This window comes from Protopterus annectens, chromosome 16.part0 (genome assembly GCF_019279795.1).
Source record: "Protopterus annectens isolate FY-2018-M chromosome 16.part0, PAN1.0, whole genome shotgun sequence".
Classification (NCBI taxonomy): Eukaryota; Metazoa; Chordata; order Ceratodontiformes; family Protopteridae; genus Protopterus; species Protopterus annectens.
Genome location: NC_056750.1, coordinates 307,420,475 through 307,440,333, shown reverse-complemented (window position 1 = coordinate 307,440,333; position 19,859 = coordinate 307,420,475). Strand labels below are relative to the sequence as shown.

General features: G+C 42.5%; 1 protein-coding gene across 2 annotated transcripts in view; it reads left to right on the top strand.

The window, feature by feature from the left end:
- The window catches only part of ASB6 (ankyrin repeat and SOCS box containing 6), a 504,325-nt gene extending 485,414 nt beyond the window's left edge, over nt 1–18,911 (top strand). For both annotated transcript variants that reach the window (XM_044058564.1, XM_044058565.1), the window contains exon 7: nt 17,451–18,911. In XM_044058564.1, coding sequence (XP_043914499.1) covers nt 17,451–18,130 — 680 coding nt within the window. In that variant the 3' untranslated portion in view covers nt 18,131–18,911. The remainder of the gene's footprint in view (nt 1–17,450) is intronic.
- The last annotated feature ends 948 nt before the right edge of the window (nt 18,912–19,859 follow it).

Below are 19,859 nucleotides of genomic sequence, written 5' to 3'. Positions count from 1 at the left end.
CACCAGGAAAGCATACTCGGACAAATGGAAGAGATTCTGTGCCTGGAACCAAGCGCACAGCCCTGACCCTCTAGTCCCAAACATTCCTCAGATACTGCAATACTTAACCGAGATGCTGGACAAGGGCCTCTCTTTTTCATCCATCAAGATCCACGCCTCGGCTATCTCAGCTCATTACAACACAGATCCACCAATTTTTTCTAATCCTTTGCTCAAACAATACCTCAGAGGGGCTAAAAACATAAGACCGCCCCGTAGAGCACCAACACCTACTTGGGACCTGAATTTTGTTTTGGAAAAATTAACGTTACCTCCTTTTGAGCTAGCTAACACAGCAGAATTAAAATACATCTCTGGGAAAACTGCTCTGCTACTGGCAATAACATCAGCACGAAGAGTTTCAGAATTACAGGCACTAATGGCAATGGAACCTTTCCTCATCTTCCACCAGGACAGGGTGTCTTTAAGAACCAACCCTACATTTATGCCAAAGTTGGTATCAGGTGTAGCTCTAAACCAAACTATTGATTTGCCAACTTTTTATCCAAAACCACAGAACAAAGGGGAGAGACTACTACATTCTTTGGACATTCACAGACAGTTACGCTTCTACTTGGACAAAACCAAAGCTTTCAGAAAATCTGAACAATTATTGGTAGCATACGCTGCAGGGGCACAGGGAAAAGCCATTTCAAAGCAGACTATTTCAAAATGGTTAGGACACTGTATACTTTTCTGCTATACCCACCATGGGAAACCTGTACCTAGCAGCATTAAATCTCACTCCACCATGGCAACAGCCACTTCAACTGCCTGCCTCAGAGGAGTACCTACGAAGGATATTTTGGAAGCAGCAACATGGAGTTCTGTGCATACCTTCACCAAACATTACAATTTGCCTTTATACTCCAAATCCAGAGCTGGCTTCGCCACTGCTGTACTGCAGGGCCTTATAGCCACCCCTAATGCCTTATAGATCCAGCCTCCCTACCTCAGCTTTGGGATTTCACCCAAGTGTAATGACTGCAGCAGTGTAACACGATGAACATAGTACAGTTTTGTACCTACCATAAATGTAGATGTTCGAGTGTAAACACTGCTGCAGTCCAGGTTACCCTCCCTCCTTCCCCTCTTACTTTCTGGTATTTACCTAGGGCATATACCCTTTATTACCTATGGGGAGTATTTGCTGGTAACTAAAAATGGTTGTTTGCTTTTCTTTTGTATTTTTTACTAGCAATTTGTATTGCCTACCTATTTGGGGGCACCTGACATCTGGGGCAAGAAAAACTGAAGAAAATGGCATCGGCTGCATCTTATATACCCCTGTCGCATTGACGTCAGGGAGGAGGCGACAGCAACCGACGCCAGACCAAGACTTTGGAACTCTGGCCAACTGAGGGACCACTTGACGGCAGGATAACCCAAGTGTAATGACTGCAGCAGTGTTTACACTCGAACATCTACATTTATGGTAGGTACAAAACTGTACTTTCTCTGTACTGCCCTTTGGCTTGTCTACTGTGCCCAGGGTATTCACAAAGTGCATGGCTCCAGTTATTGCATTTTGCTGCAAAGAAATATTCAAATATATCCATACCTGGACGATTGTCTAATTCAGGCAGAAAACCAGGTCATACTTCTAAATCATCTGGCGTTTGTAAAAAGGGTACTAACTTGTCTAGGGTACACCATAAACGAAAAGAAATCACAACTGGTACCCTGTCAACAGATTACATTCCTGGGTGCAAGCTTGAATACAGCTGCCCAGATGGCTTTCCTCATGCCAGAGAAGCAAATTCATTTGGTAACTTACTTCAAACAAGTGGCCACAAAAACCCTGCTATCTGCAAGACAAATACTGCAAGCCTTGGGGTTCATGGCCTCCTGCATTCTTCTAATTCCATACGCACGTCTGCATGTGAGGAAACTACAGTGGTACTTAAAAAGAATATGGAGACAACATTGTCACCACCTGGAAACAATGATTCCTATCATACCTTGCCTGCGCCTGGAGTTCCTATGGTTGGCAGAGGCCTGCCACCAAAACAGGGGGCTGCCATTCACACTACCCCCTGCCACCCAAACCCTAACTACAGATGCATCAGACTATGCATGAGGGGCTCACCTGGCAGGGAAGTGCATTCAGGGCAAACGGAACCTAAATCAAATGCACCTCATATCAATCAAAAAGAAATGTTAGCTGTACAGAATGCTCTGACAGCCTTCAAAGACTACATTCTTCCAGGACAACTAATGGTAAAGATGGACAACACCATAGTTATGTGGTACATAAACAAGCAGGGGGTTACACATTCCTACCCCCTCTGCAGACTAGCCATGGCATTGTGGAACACAGCTTTGAGCTACCAAGTGCACCTACAAGCTCAATTCCTGCCAGGATAATTGAATACACTGGCAGACGGACTAAGCAGAAAACTCATGGACCCGCACGAGTGGCAACTGGAACCACGGATTTTCAACATGTTGACAAGTAAATGGGGGAGCCCAGACATAGATCTGTTTGCCTCCCCCCAGAACTACCAGTTGGACAAGTTTTGCACAAGGACTCCCCACAAACAAGCTTAGAAAGTGGATGCTCTCTCCTTCAGCTGGAAAAAACCTATCAGTCTATGCCTTTCCCCTTCTACCTCTGCTCTCCAAAGTTCTGCTAAAAGTCAAACAGGACAAGCCAAGGATGATTTTGATTGCTCCAGACTGGCCGCACCAACACTGATACCCACTCCTGCTCAGTGTGTTGCAGATATCTCCATGGCACCTGCCTCAGACCCCTTCCCTGCTGTCTCAGCAGGAGAACCAAATTCTGCACCCTCAGCTTCCAACATTGAATCTTGCAGCTTGGCTAATCACTTAAGTTCACCCTTATCATCCCTCAGCAGACCTGTGATGGATGTCATCTTGGAGGTGAGAAGACCTAGTACTAGAAAATCTTATGCTGACAAATGGAAGATTCTGTGCTTGGAACCAGTCTTTAGGGATGAGCACAGCAGCGCACAATTTACCTCAGATTTTGCAATGCTTAACTGAGATGCTTCACAAGGGCCTGTCTTTTTCCTCTATTAAAATTCACGCCTCAGCTATTTCAGCTCACTGTAACACAGAACCCACCCCTCTTCTCTCATCCTCTGCTCCAGCAGTATCTCAGAGGGGCAAAGAACTTGAGACCACCCAGGAGAGCTCCTACCCCTGCCTGGTACCTTAACTTTGTTTTGGAGAAGCTCACTCTACCTCCTTTCGAGCCAGCTGCTACTGCAGACTTAAAATTTCTTTCTTGGAAAACAGCCTTCCTTTTAACAGTCACTTCAGCTAGAAGGCTATCTGAATCGCAGGCCCTTATGGCAGTGGAGCCTTTCATCATCTTTCATGTGGACAGGGTATCTCTCAGGATCAATCCATCTTTCATGCCCAAGGTAGTTTCCAGTGTGGCTCTTAATCAGTCCATTCATTTGCCAACCTTCTTTCCCAATACACAGAACAAAGGGGAATGGATTCTGCATTCCTTGGATGTGCACAGACAACTTAGATTCTACTTGGACAGGACTAAATCTCGAAGAAAATTTGAACAATTGCTGGTAGCATTTGCTGCAGGGGCAGAGGGGAAGGCTATTTTAAAACAAACCATTTCTAAATGGATATGCCATTGTATTAATTTCTGTTATAAGCACCGTGGAAAACCTATCCCCCAGGGGATCAGATCTCACTCCACCAGGGCTGCATCTACTTCTGCAGCCTTTCTCAGAGGTGTTCCTATGAGGGATATTCTAGAAGCTGCTACCTGGAGTTCTGTTCATACTTTCACCAAGCATTATCATTTACCAATTTTCTCAAAATCCAGAGCTGGCTTTGCCACTGCTGTCTTGCAGGGCCTTCTAGCTGGCCCTAATGCTGTATAAACTCCTTCTCCCAACCATAGCTTTGGGAATCTACCCAAATGGTAATGACTGCAACAGTGAAACACGAAGAACATAGTACAGTTGTGTACACTTACCATAAATGTAGATGTTCGAGTGTATTCACTGTTGCAGTCCTGGTTACCCTCCCTCCAGCCCCCCCCCCCCTACTTTTCTCTGACTATACCTCTACTTTCCTTTACTATGCTTAAAAGCCTTTTTGGTGTATTTGCTTTCGGTTGGAGGTATAATTTTGTTTTTAATTTTATTTACTCCCCATTAGGGGGGCACCTGACATCTGGGGCAAGAAAAACTGATGAAATGGCGTCGGCTGCATGTTTTATTCCCCTGGTGACCTGATGTCATGGAAGAAGGGACAGCAACCAACGCAGGACCCAAGACTTTGTTAATCAGGCCGACTGAGGGCAACCTGCCAGCAGATTACCCAAATGTAATGACTGCAACAGTGAATACACTCGAACATCTACATTTATGGTAAGTGTACACAACTGTACTTTCTGTGGCATGTGGTTAGAGTCCCTCAGCCCTCATATGCCTGCTATGTGACCTTAAATAAGTCACTTACCCAGAGAGTGTGTGGGGGCAATTATGAATTTAGGCCATGTTCCCTAATGGTTACTTTGACTGCAAACCTAGTAACTACCTCTGAGCTTATGACATGCTCTTTGTATATCAGAGACTCCTACTTTACACATTAAAGTCACCAAGGAATCTCAGAGGTTGTTGTGCTTATGCATAGGAGCCAGTCACTTTCAGTTTCAAACTCTTCCATTTAATCTCACCTCAAACCCCCCCTCCCCATGTCATTTACCAAATGCATAACAAATGTCAGAGTGCATCTAAGGTTGCTGGGCACCAGAGTCTTCCAGTATTTGGATGAATGGCTCTTGGTGGCTCCCACAATGGACGGTCTGATGACCACCAGGGGCAGTCTGTTGTTGCTGGCCCCAACTAATGCAGACTCCTCCGAATCCTGAAGTAGGGAAGTTGCAGAAGTTGATGTCTGGCCTGAAGAGCACAAGGCTTTACCCTATTACTCTTGCTTCTACAGATCAGCTTTTATCACCGGCCCAAAAAGCACATTCCATCATAAGAGCTCAATTATGAAACTGACCTTGCTGTCCTCAGTAAAATCAATTATATGTCATAAGGCATGACATCTGACTTCTGTACTAGTACCTACTGCTGTAGCTATACTGTGAGCAAAGTGGGCAAGTTAAAAATAAATGGCAAGGCTGAAAAGCAGAAAGAAATTTCTTGATATGGTTACCCTTCCAGAGGTTTGCATGGTTCTCATGCCAAGTCTCTCTAGAACCTTAACATGTTTGCTGTATAGTTTACTGCCCTCGGGGAAAGGTGGGAGACTAGCAGTTTCCCTTCCCTAGCCAATCCAAAGCACGTCACTCCCAATGTTGCAGAGAGACAGCTAGGCTGTGCTGAGTAGAAACTTTCTTCAATATGGTTGCAGACACCATGAAGTCAACTACCTGGGAACAAGCTACAGCATTCCAGTCTTCAAAAGGCCAGAGGACTCTTCAGTCTCTTTGGTAGAGAGGCCACCACACGATGGTTCTGCAATGACAACTATAACACCAGCTAAGCAATTTTGTCGACAAGGAACCACCCAAGACTATATTTATTTTAAACTTGTTTACTGGGAAACTCCGACTGGGCAATAAAACCACTTTTCAGCAGAGGCCCGGGGAGAAAAGCTCCAATACAAGAAGTTGCAGATAGTTACAACATATACTAAACATATGATGAAAGTTACAATAGTAACACACACACTATACACACAATGTTAAAAATAATGAAAACAGTATAACAAAGTACAGAAACAGAGTAAAGTAAAATAAAGTCATGAAGTCTACTGACATAAAAAGATCAGAACAGAATGATCAGCAACCAGTAAATAAAAAGAAAACTGTAAAAAGGACACAGTACTGTAGAAAAAAAATACAGTATTTGTATGGCTGTTATAAGTACGCATAGTTAAAGCGGTTAAAGAGAAAAAGAAAGCTTTTTGTGATGAGAGAGAGACAGAGAGGACTTATGGGTGAAATACATTTTCTTTGATATTCTACAGCAAGCTTAAATGAGGAGGGAAAAAAACAGAATCAAAGGGGCTGCACTCAAGTGGCATGGTTTGTCAGCTGGTGTTACAGAAGAATGCCAAAGAAACTGAAAAGTAAAGTGTACAAAACAGTGGCACAGCCAGTACTACTGTATGGTACAAATACCTGGGCAGTAAAGGCAGAGCAAATGAGGAAGTTAGAGGTGAAATGAAGTCCCCAAGACAGGTGCTAAGTAGGATGCACACTTTGGAGCAATCAAAAAAATGAGGACATTAGAACAGAAGCCAAAGTAGCCCCAATTTGCAGAGAAGGTAAAAGAGAAACGATTATGGTAGTTTGGGTACATGTGCAGAAAAGCAGTAGACAATCTGATGAAGACTATTTAGGACAGACAGGAAGAAGGCAAAAGGAAATGATAGCATCCAGCAAAGAGGTGGATAGATTGTGTGAGGGAACACCTGCAACAGTCAGGCGTGACTGTCAAAGAAGGTAGGAGAGTGGCACTTAATCAGGAGAAGGTACTCCAGAAACAGATGCCAGCATACCCAGTCCATGCAGCATCCCATCTCTGTCATTCCTTGAAATCAAGCAAGAGCTCTCATGGTTATGTCAGGTGAACATCAGTCAATGGGGTTCCATTCTTGCTAGATCTAGGAACAGATAATCACATCAGACATGACTTGGGAGCTCAGTTAAGAGGTCTAAGCATACAGGAAGTCTGTAATAAAGGACAGAGAAGGAAATGCATAAGAATAAAGGAAATTAAGCAATAATCGTAGTCATGAATGCATTCAGTCCTGTTTGGAAACTCTGGATTCTCCACATACTCACAGATTGTGTTACATCAGCAGACAGGAATCATTCAGTTATACCTCCTGAGCAGGACTGGCTGTAGAGGCATTAAATCTGGCTCAGCAGATAGAAAAGACCCTTGGAGCATTCCTGTTTTCTCTTCTCAGGAAAACTTCCTTGCTGACCAGGTTAGCAGGATAAAGGTGGATTTTCACAAATGGATGCTGGGTAGGGATGTCTTCCTAAATGTGTTACACAGTTCAGGTGTATCAAAAAGACTGTTTTGCTTCTTGAAAAAAGAAAGTTAGAAAATTTTGCTCCAGGACACCAGCTAAAGAATCCTAGGAAGCAGATTACCTCATTCAGCTGTACAATTCTGTTTCTGCACATTTTTCCTCCAGTCCTTTTTCTCCTCGGTTAATTCAGAAGATGGACAAGTCAGAAATGCTAATCGTAGTTCCTTTTTGACCAAGACAGTATTGGTTCTTCCCCCTATGCAGTATGGTAAACACAGTGACAATACCGTTGCCTTAGCAACCAAACCTCTTAACTTAAAGGAGTCATTCATACAAGCCAGCCAGAGGACATTAAGGCTGAGAGAGTTAATGACTTTACTTCTGTTCATCTTAGGCACATGCTTTCCAAGGGCATGCTTCCTGTCTTGAGGATGGGTGGGAGATTTAAGTACAAGGAAGTCTTGCCTTGCTAAATGGGAGATGTTGTCCGTCTGGTGTCAAAGGAAAGGTGAAGACCCAATGTGTCCATGATCCCCAAACACCTGTCAGACCATTCTAAGTCATTATTTTTTTATGCTTTTGTGAAGTTACATGTCTCAGCTTTTTAATCCCACCTGCCTTGGGATCCCCCCCCCCCCCTACTCCCTATCCCCGTGCCTTTTGTTGCCAGTAAAGCAATTCATAAGAGGGATCCCTTGGCTGAGACTGCCCAAGAAGGAGCACCATGGGCTTCAAATATGCCCTTGAAAAGCTGGCATTTCCCACTTCCCTGAACCCACCTGCCTTTTTTAGTGCTTGTTACTTCCACCAGCAGAATTTCAGAACTACAGGTCCTCTTGTGCAAAGGGCCTTTTAGAGTTCTTGAATTAGAACATTCACCACCCGTTGTTCTTTCCTACCCCAAAAACTGAGGGAAAGGATTATACACACCTTGGATGTGCACATGCAGTCAAGGCTTCACCTGGCAAGGACATGAGGCAGTAGAAAAACAAAGCAGTTATTTCTCTCTCTTGTTAAGGGTACGGTGGGTTTGTTTATGAGTACACCATCTCAAAATGGCTGGCTTACTGTACTTGTTTCTGTTACTGTTTCCATAGCATAACCATACTAGGGCAAGTAAGGTTCCATTCCACTAAAACCACAGCAGCCGTTACCCGCTTCCTTGGGGGAAGGAGGGGTTCATCACTTAGTGTATTTTAAAAGCAGCTTACATGGTCCTCTGTCTGTATCTTTACCGAGCATTACAACCTGGAGATTGCCTCCAGAGCCATAGTGCAGGGTTTCCTGTGGCCATCCTACAAGAGTTAGCTCAGCCACCACATGCTCAGGGACAGCAACCCATTGGTCTGCTAGTTTGGGGTATCTTCCCAATTGTAAAAGCAATAGCAGCAGTGAATCACACAGTACGTATAGTACAGTTGTGTTAGGAAATTACCATAATTGTACTTGTTTGAGTATGTTCACTACTGCAGTACAAACTCCCTGCCTCCACCCCTCTTCATTGCATTATGTAATGGGCAGCTGAGGTCTAGGCTAGGTACAGTCACCTTTCCTCCCTCCTTAACTTTCTGCTACGATTAGAGGACATCCTCCCTTCTCACCCTGACCTTAAAACTAGAGGAGACAATTTTGGGGATTGGGGGACCTTCTTACTAGACTGTTACAGATGGAGTACTCTTTCTTCCCCTGAGGTGAGAGTGCAGAGCTATTGAAGCTTGAACAAAAGTTTATAGGATCATAGACAACTCAAGGCAACTGAGTTTCATGTCCATTTAAGCTTTGCCATTATCCACGCTTAGACTGCACTCCATCTCTTGAGAAGGGTTAGGTGAGTCAAACTTGAGGGAAATTTGTGAGTAACCATCCAGTTTTCCAAGTCCTTTTTAAAGGAAGATAAGTGTGTCACACTGCTTAATCTGCAGGGGATGTCTGCATAGTGATGAGGGAGTTATTGTGTGATCTGTCCATTGTTTTCTGTTAATCTGTTAGTGAAAATTTATCCCTGATTCTAGTATTTGTGGGATTATTTGGTATGTGCAAGAGATCCAAGACCACTAGCACAGAAGACAGGGCATAGATATTCTCTCAGGTGTCTGTATTGTGATGCATTGTTTCTTGGTAGCTTATGGTTTTTAGGCTGGTGATCCTCTTAGTGAGGAACCTGTGATGGGTTTGTAGTTATTTCAAATGTCTAGTGAGGTGCTTCCCAAAGGGGGCACTGTACTCAAAAATCAGCCTAATTAGTACTGAATATAAAGGAACAATGACTTCTAGTTTTAGATGATATGCTCTTTGCAATTACCAGCACCAAATAGAATGATTTTCTGCAATTCTCATCTCATGTAGAACAAAAGATAAGATATACTGAAGTGGATATTTCCTGTGTTAAGCATTTTACCACACAAGTGATCTATTTTTAAAGCATTAATGGGGAATGGTGTCAGATGTCCTGAACAAGTCATGGTATGTCATGTGGACAGCATGACTACAGTCGACAGACTGCGTTACCATCTTGAAGATTCCTGAACTTGGACTGAAGCTCCAAAGGCAGTGGTGTCTCCATAATCATAAAGGATGCGCACACCTCCAGACTAGTATTCCAACATAACACATCTGAAATACTTCAGGTGCAGCTAACATTGGGTAAGGCAGCGATTCAGGTTGCAGCCTGCTATTGGTCCCCAACCATGTCCCAAGATTCACACTCCACGTTCCTAAGCACCCTGGAGAATATTAGGGTCCAACCTAACGCACTCATAATGGGTGACTTCAACTACTTCTCCATTAGCTGGGAAAACTACTTGTGTACCAATACACTTGCCCAACGCTTTTTGGAATTTATTAGTTCCAGTGCCCTGGACCAGCATGATTTTCTTAATGTTTCACTGTTGCAGTCATTACATTTGGGTAATCTGCCGTTGCCCTCAGTCGGCCTGATTAACAAAGTCTTGGGTCCTGCGTTGGTTGCTGTCCCTACTTCCATGATGTTAGGGATATAAAACATGCAGCCAATGCCATTACATCAGTCTTTCTTGCCGCACGGTGCCCGAAGAAGAAGCAGTTCGCAAGTGCCGGTCGACCAACTCCTGAAATTTTCGTTTTTGAGTTTCAGATCCGAAGTCTTCGACTAAAAAGCTAAGTACCCCGTTGGGGAAACTTTTTCTTGCTCCTTACCGATGTCAGTAAAAGTTAACAATTGCATTACTTGTGGGAAGCAAATACCTCATAAGGATTTTCATTTGTACTGTATTCCTTGCCTAGGCCCAGATCATAACGTGCCTTGCTGTCGGTTTTGTGCTAGATTTAACCAACGCACTATTAAGCGTCAGTAGATTTTTGCTTCAAAATATTTTGGATGCAGATTTAATTACCCTGAAATGTCATCGGTTAGCAATCTGACTACCGGAGTTCACAAAAAACACAAAGAAAGAGACAGACCGTCGAGGTCTAAAACCAACAACAGATTTCTCCTAAGCCAGTCACTAGGTACTCAGCGAGGTGCTTTCGCAGCCCCCTGATACATGCTACTTTTGAGTTGCAGGCCTCTACCGAGACCCATGCGGAGTCTGGTATGCCGTGAGATTCTCAGAGTATTGAACTCGCGGATGTCTCTCCCTTGGATGGGTTCGGAGCCACTGAGCAGGCGCCGGCTTCTGAGGGTGTTTTCAGGCCTCAACATTTTATGTAAAACTAATGCCAGCTTCCAAAACAAGATCAAAAACATCTTCTAAGTCTAAAAAAAACGACGCATGAGCCACGTGCTCAGGCCCCATATGCCTAAAAAACAGATTATCAAAATGGCTGAGGACTTAATTACCTTGATCAGGGGTTCCCAACCCCCACACCCACCCTGCTAAGAGGCCTAGGCAAGACATTGATTATGAATCTTCAGATCAGGTTTCCATTTCTTCTCATCAGGAATTTTCTATTCCACCCTATGAGGATTCAGATGTGGAAGAATCCATCCCATCTGCATCTCCTCCTGAGGATTATTCTTTTGGAGAAACCTTGCATACTTTAAGGAAACATTTTCACTGGGAGAGTCAGGATTTCTCTGAATCAAAAAAGAGGCTTAGGGATTTCCTTCTTCTTCCTCAGCATAGGCCTTTGACATTACCTCCTGTATTAGACATTGTTGATGTGTTTTCGGAATTAAGTATGGCTCCTGATTCCCTACCTCCAGCTCCTAGTAAGCCAGGCAGATATTACAGGGTTCCTGACTCCCACAAAGTTCTATTCAAAAATCCTGCTGCTGATCCTGAGACTATCTCACAAGGTCCCAAAGGGGTAAAGGCCTCTACAGCCAAAAATCCTACCCCCTTTGATAGAGATTCCAGGGTGCTGGCTAGATGGGGAAAGAAGGTTTATACGTCTGCAACCTTGTTAATTAGGGCCTTAAACTGCCATTTTCATATGCTTAAATATCAACAGCATGTTATGGGCTTATTGAAACAGAAAATGATGTTGATTTCTGATTCTGTGGAAAATAAAGAATTACATGAATTATTGCATGCAGCAGAACAGGTTCAAAAGCATACTTTGCAATGTGGTTTTGACTCCTCGAAGGCCTCTTGCAGGGCCACCGTTACTGGATCTATGATTAGAAGGCATGCCTGGCTAAAGGAGCAAAATCTGCCTGATCATGTAAAAGCTAAATTGTTGGATGCCCCTTTACAGCATGATACTCTGGTAATAAGGCAAAAGAGGTTTTAAAGAAAATGGAAGACAAAGCTAAATCTATGCAAACTGTAAAAGATTTCTTACAAGTGTAGCCACCCAGGTTCAATAGGCACTGGCCTACTAAAATTGTTCTTTTCCTGTATCCAACAGAGTCTCTCAAGGCAAATCCAGGTGCTCAAAAGGCTCTAGGTACCAATCACAGGGTTCTTACAGGTCAAAGCAATGGGGTGCCTCCACCTCCAAATCTGGAGTAAACAAAGCACAACCCTACAGTAAGCAGTGTCAATGACTTCCCTCTACCTTCACCAAGCACTTATCTTTTGGCAGCCCCCTTGGGGGTGAAAATTAGCACTTCATGCTCAAAATTGGCAGTTAATTACCCAGGACAAGTGGGTATTAAACATAGAATCCCAAGGGTACAGATTTCATTTCCATACTTTGCCAATTCCAAACGGTTGGCCAGATTTGCCACAAAATCAATGGAGAGAGGCTCAGAAACAAGGTACGTCCCTCGTATATGGGGGCTATTCAACCAGTACCAGAACAGGAAAAAGGACAAGGTTTTTATTCAGCTGTTCCTGGTACTCAGAAAAGACCATGCCTGGCATCCAATATTGGACTTATCGATTTTGAACACGTTCCTGGACATTCCAAAATTCAAAATGCTGACTTTACAACAGCTACTGCCTATGCTGGGCAGGAACGCTTGGTTAGTGACTCTAGACTTAAAAGAGGCATACCTGCATATCCCAATAAGGGAATCGTGCAGAAGAAACCTCCGCTTCAAAGCAGGTTTTTTGCATTACCAATTCTCTGCACTGCCCTTTGGCTTATCTGCTGTGCCCAGGGTCTTTACAAAGTGCCTGGCACCAGTAATTGCATTCTGCAGACAAAGAATCATTCAAATGTATCCTTATCTGGACAACTGTCTCATTCAAGCAGAGGACAAGGACACTCTTCTTCACCATCTGGCATTTGTAAAAAGGCTTCTAGCATGCCTAGGGTACACCATAAACGAAAATAAATCACAACTGGTACCCTCTCAAATAATTACATTCCTGGGTGCAAGCTTGAATACAACTGGCCAGATGGCTTACCTTACGCCAGACAAACAAAGGCAACTGACAACATACTTCAAACAAATGGCAACAAAAACCCAGTTATCTGCAAGACAAATTCTGCAGGCTTTGGGGTTCATGGCATTCTGCATTCTACTAATTCCATATGCAAGAATGCATATGAGGAAACTTCAGTGGTACCTAAAAAGTTTATGGAGTCAACATTGTCACAGTCTGGAAACAATGATTCCTCTCATTCCTTGCCTACAACAGGAGTTTCTTTGGTGGGCAGAGACATGTCACCAAAACAAGGGACCGTCATTCACTCTACCCCCTGCCACCCAAAGCCTAACTACAGATGCATCAGACTACGCTTGGGGGGCCCACCTGGCGGGGAGATGCATTCAGGGCATATGGAGCACAAAACAAATGCATCTGCATATCAACCAGAAAGAGATGCTAGCTGTTCAGAATGCTCTGACAGCCTTCAAGGACTTACTTCATCCAGGACAACTACTGATAAAGATGGACAACACCACTGTTATGTAGTACATAAACAAGCGGGGGGGGGGGGTATGCATTCCTACCCCCTTTGCAGACTAGCCATGGCATTGTGGAACACAGCCTTGACTTACCAAGTACATCTTCAAGATCAATTCCTGCTAGGAAAACAAAATACTCTGGCAGACGACCTAAGCAGAAATCTTATGGACCCACACGAGTGGAAACTGGATCCACAAATCTTCAGCATGGTAACACAGAAATGGAGGAGCCCAGACATAGATCTATTTGCCTCTCCCCAAAATTATCAACTGGACAAATTCTGCACAAGGACTTGTCACAGACAAGCATGGAAAGTGGATGCCCTATCCTTCAGTTGGAAAAACCTATCAGTCTATGCCTTTCCCCCTCTGCCTCTTCTCTCCAAGGTTTTACTAAAGGTCAGACAGGAAAAAAACAAAAATGATCCTAATTGCTCCGGACTAGCCACACCAGCACTGGTACCCAATTCTAAGGAATATGTCTCAACTCCCTCCTTGGTACATGCCTCAGATACCTCATCTACTGTTTCAGCAGAGCAATCAAATTCTGCACACTTAGCTCGAAAGTCTGAACTTTGCAGCATGGCTGATCATTTAATTATTCAAACAACACCTCTCAGTAAATCTGTGATGGATGTCATTTTGGAAGCTAGAAGGCCTAGTACTAGAAAATCTTATGCTGATAAATGGAAGAGATTCTGTGCTTGGAACCAAGCACAAGGAACAGACGCAGCAAAACCAAATATTCCTCAGATTTTACAATACTTGACTGAGATGCTTGACAAGGGCCTATCTTTTTCTTCAATAAAAATCCATGCCTCTGCCATCTCAGCTCATTACAACACGGAGCCTCCCATCTTTCTCATCCTCTGCTAAAACAGTACCTTAGAGGGGCCAAAAATTTAAGGCCTCCCAGAAGATCACCAACTCCTGCATGGGACCTCAATTTTGTGCTGCAAAAACTCACCTTGTCTCCTTTTGAACCAGCAGCTACTGCGGATATAAAATTTTTATCTTGGAAAACAGCATTCTTCTTGGCAATCACTTCAGCAAGAAGGGTTTCAGAACTACAGGCTCTCATGACTGTGGAGCCTTTTATTACATTTTACCCGGACAGGGTGTCCCTCAGGACCAATCCTTCCTTTATGCCTAAGGTGGTATCCAGTGTGGCTCTTAACTAAACAATTCACCTGCCAACATTTTACCCAAATCCGCAGAACAAGGGGGAGCGGATTCTGCATTCATTGGACGTACACAGACAACTATTTAAATAGGACCAAATCTCTAAGAAAGTCTGAGCAACTACTGGTAGCATTTGCTTCAGGATCAGAGGGGAAGGCTATATCAAAGCAGACTATTTCTAAGTGGAAAAGCCACTGCATTCATTTCTGCTACTTTACACCATGGTAAACCTGTGCCCAAGGGAGTCAGGTCACATTCCACCAGGGCTGCCTCTACCTCAGCAGCCTTTCTCAGAGGAGTTCCAACCAAAAACATTCTAGAAGCTGCTACTTGGAGCTCTGTTCATACCTTCACAAAGCATTATCATTTGCCTCTTCTCCAAATCCAGGGCATGCTTTGCCACTGCAGTTCTGCAGGGCCTTATAGCCACTCCTAATGGCATTTAGTTCCATCCTCCCATCCATAGCTTTGGGATTCTACCCAAATGTAATGACTGCAACAGTGAAACATGAAGAACATAGTATAGTTGTGTACACTTACCATAAATGTAGATGTTTGAGTGTATTCACTGTTGCAGTCTGGGTTATCCACTCACCATCCCCCTTTTCTATAACTTCTCTTTTCCTTCACTATATTCTAAAGCCTTTGTGGTGTATTTGCTTTTAGATGAAGGTAAAGTTTATGTTGCTAAAAGTGCATTTACATATACTGCTGTTTATTTATACATATATTTTTTTATATACATATATGTATATATATATATATATATATATATATATATATATATATATATTTGCTCCCCATTTGGGGGCACCTGGCATCTGGGGCAAGAAAAACTGAATAAAATGGCATCGGCTGCATGTTTTATACCCCTGACACCATGGAAGAGGAGACCGCAACCGACGCAGGACCCAAGACATTGTTATTCAGGCCGACTGAGGGCAACCTGCCAGCAGATTACCCAAATGTAATGACTGCAGCAGTGAATACACTTGAACATCTACATTTATGGTAAGTGTCCACAACTGTGCTTTCCATTAGTCCACAACTAGGCATTGCCTGTGAAGGTACTGTGGGACCAGTATATTGAAGCCTTGGAATGAGAGGTGCAGGCCATTCTTTGCAAAGCAAGTAGGATTGTCCAGCTTCTTTTCCCATGCAGAAGACTCCGACTTTGATGAAGGGTAAGGGTCCTCAAGGTCTCCACCTGGAATTGTCCCCACAATTTAGCCAATTGTTGAAGCCAGTTATCTTTTTTTTTTTTTTTTGCACCTAGATCTTATTTTTGGGGAAGGAAGGATTTCACTCAGGAGCAGGTCTTTCCTGCATTTGTAACATATATGGGAGAGTTCTTACACATCCATCTGCATAACCCTTAAGGGTTTGAGTCTCAAGTCGTTCAATCCCACATGGATCACCACCATGTTTTTTTGCCATGTTTCTCACTTGAAAGGATCTTACAAACCCATAAGATCAGATACCTTTGCACTTGGAAGGCCACCATCACCCTGTGTTTGTTCAGCATACTGAGTGGAGAATCTGCTTGTGAGTGTGTGCATCTCTTCCCTTCACCTTGGGGAGAAAGGCCCAGGCCATTGCCACTTCACTCATCCCCCCCCCATGGCAGCCTTTTCCAGTGCCATAGCTACTAATCAAACCCCGTTTACCTATTCGCAGTCAGGGTTCCATCGTGTGAGCCGCAGATCCAGGAGTTCATTCTTTTTCTGATATCTTTATCCTTTACGGGATAGCTGGGGGACCCAGACCCTGTGCTAGGAAGGCAAACAAAGGGTGAGACAGCATTTTGTGGAAGGACACACACCTGTACATGTATGTCATCACTCCACCTGTGTGCATGTCTTTGAGATATGAAAGGAGACTGTGGCGAGTACCCATGCAGATACAGGAGGACGTGCAGACTACACAGAAGGCACACCGTACATTTACCAAACAGGAGAAACAAGGGATATGAAGTAAGTGCTGCTAATCTCTGCACCATAATGCTTGCCTTTTTCTGTTATTATTTTCTAGAAAATCTGTTTCTCTGGCATTACTTATTTTTTTTCTTGGTTTTAAGTTTATTATGTATTTTTTATGTTGTTACAGTTGCCAGTTTTAATGTTTACTCTTCATCTCTGAATTTTTCATCACACCAAAATGAAATTAATTTGTGTGTGCTGTATTCTGAAAATGCGAAGAGCACAGCAATTACTGAAGGAATTATGGACTGCTTTGGTCAAGTGGGTTTGGAGGGTATTATGCATTTCAGGAAATAACTGAGTGTACACTCAGTGGAATTTATTTGTATTAAGGATCTCGTGCTATGATGAGTATGTTTGAAGATGATTTACAATGTCCAAATGCAGTCTTTTTTTTGTAGTGTGTGTGTTCATTGTATAAGGGCGTTTACACTGTACAAAGTAGTTTGGAAAGGCATTTGACTAATTAATCTTTACTTTATACTGATTGTTTAGATTTTACTACTGTACATCTCTCTTGTGGTTTTTATTCTGTATTTTGTACATTATTCTTTGTAATCCAGACTGTTAAATTTATGTACTGTGGAGCTTCTGCCCTCAGGCCTCCACTGAAAATGGGTTCTCTGTGGCCCAGTGGACCTTCCCAGTAAACAAAATGCAGATAAATAAGTAAATAAACTTGACTAATGTATAGTCTTAGCTTATGCTAAATGTAGAAATCCAATGCAGAATGTCATGACAAATGTACACAATTAGCAGTAAGTGCTGGTTTCTTGGTTAGTATTTTCCTGGAGGACATTTGCATGCCGTACCATGTAATTTATTAAAGTGAAACATTTCTGCACTTTTTCTCATGGTTACAGTGTTAATTTGTCATTATTATTCAAAAGAATCGTATTTAGAAAAGGCAGGCATAATGTGACACACACTGCAGCTGTGATTCTGTAACAATTTAAATTTTTATTCCTCTTCAGGAGCAGATGTGAAAAGTGTAACCAAAGATGGTGACACAGTCTTTACATTCATAATCTTCTTGTTGGGTGAGATGACTGGAGGTGACAAGGAAGAAGCCAGGATGATAGACTACTTTTGCACGAAAGTGACACAGTTGCTGCTGGCTCATGGAGCTGACCCCAGTGAGTGTCCGACTCATGAGTGCCTTACCTACCTCTGTTTTAAGAAGTTTAAGTTGCACTTCCAGTTGCTACTGCTGCTTCTAGAATCAGGAGCCCTGTATCATTGCTCTCAACATGGTCCTTCTTGTTGGTCTGGCTTCCATATTTTATTTGAGAGACTGTGTGCATACCTAAACAACGCAGAGAAAAAGAGTTTATGGGCGGACATTTTAGAGAAAGCAGAAACTGTTCTTGAAGTAATGCTAGCCAGTACAGCTAGGATACAGCTACCACCAAGCTTTGAGATAAGCCCGACAGCCTGTAGATTCCATGGAGATAAGATTATGGCTCTTTATAAGCCTATAAAGCAGCTGCAGCATTCTCCTGCAACACTAAAACATCTTAGCAAGGTATATATAAGGCAGCATCTGAGGCCGTGGCCGTTGGAAGGAAAAATCAAGCATTTGCCTCTTCCCGACATACTTAAGTGGTACCTAATGATAAAATGGAGTGGCAGCAACGAGTGTGGTGGTTTATAGCTCGTACTATATAATGGTGTTAAACTGAAGTGTTCAGGCCTCATCTCCCCTTAACTGTAGTCAATAATCAAACTACCCTGCTTTCTTAAGTGGTGACTGATAAATAATTCCTGATGACAGCAAAGGAAAGGGTATTTTAACATTTTGGAAGTACTGTTTCATACTGTAAGTTGTAGAAATGATTTCATTCAGAAGAAATTCTGTTCGGCATCTGTCATTATAAAGGGGAAAAAAGTCACTATAGGATATCTGTATCAAAGCTCAGAATAAAGTGAGCAGTCTAATGAGATGGACGGCTTGGACTTTTTAAGTAAATTGTAAAGATTTCTTATTTCTTTTTGAAAATACAAGGCTTCATGCTGAAGTGTAACACTTGTAATTTTTTTTGTTACACTAAGTGGAAGTCACCTTCAGAGAAAACAAACTGGAGTGATTCATAGAGAAGTCGAAATGTTACATCTTTATAGGTCAGTTTACAAGATTCATGCCAGTAGCAGAAACAGTAATAGAGTATTTTTACATTCCTTTTAGCATTAGTAATTCATGTTGGCTGTTGCATAAGGTCAGACTGTCTTCTTGCAGTTATCTTTGTGTATGTTTAAACAGTACAAAATGGCTCCAGGATCTTACATAACATTTCCAGGCTTTAAATGTTAAGAGCAGGGAAAGCATTTGTGTTCAACCTTTCTATGCACAGATTTTTTTTTCAGCTTAAAACTGCATTCTGAATTGTTCTCATAAGCATTTTGCTTAATAAAAGCTTCTCTTAATTTTCCTGGCATGCTTTGTAGTTTTGTCACAGTTCATAAGATTAGTAGTACAAGGTTTTTATTTTATGTATAACTTATACAGTATGAAAACAATATGGCATTAACAGCGTTAAGTGCCACAGGTACTAAAAATATTTAGTTGGATGTGGTAAGTAGGGAAGGAATGGTTAAGAATCCTTAAGTGATACTGTCTATACAGTTCAGCCATATAGAGGATAAGCTGTGTGTATTATAACAACTTCTGTGTAGTTGTCGCAGCTCAGTTATTTTGGCAGTACTCAAAGCATTGCTCCCTTTGCTGCAATAACTGTACTTGCTCAGTAATGTCTCAAGCAGGGGAACAGCTAGGCCATTTGGAGCCCAGGGTGAGATCCTCATTTGGTGCCCCCCCCCCCCCCCCCCCGGCAGAGCAATAGAAAAAAAACATTAAAAGTACACAATATATTTTCACACACAGAACCATCTGAACTGAACCGGACACTTGGATGCAATTTCTTTGATGTACACTAACATAATGTCTGGAGAGAATTCCATGGATAGCCTTCCATATGAAGAAAATATGTGGCATTCTTATTCTGAATTCATCATCTCACCTACTTGTGATCCACCAAGAAAAATACACGTCAACAGTGGTGCATGAGAGGAAAAATTACAGTACAAATTGCATCCAGGAAGGAACCAATGCAAACTGAAGACAGAAGTAAAATTGATGTACATTAGAGCAAAGCAAAATACATGATATTGCAACCAAACCATTCTCATAAAATCCTTAAGGAAATGATATTCATTGAAAGTCCAAATCAGTAAAAAAATAATCAACTAATAGTAGATAACAGCCTTGATGAATTATGAACTGCCCCCCCCCCCAATAAAACAGCATAGCATTCATTGACCGTGCAATCAATAGAAGAAATAAAGTAACAGTAGATAAAAATGGCCTTGATGAATTAAGAACTTAT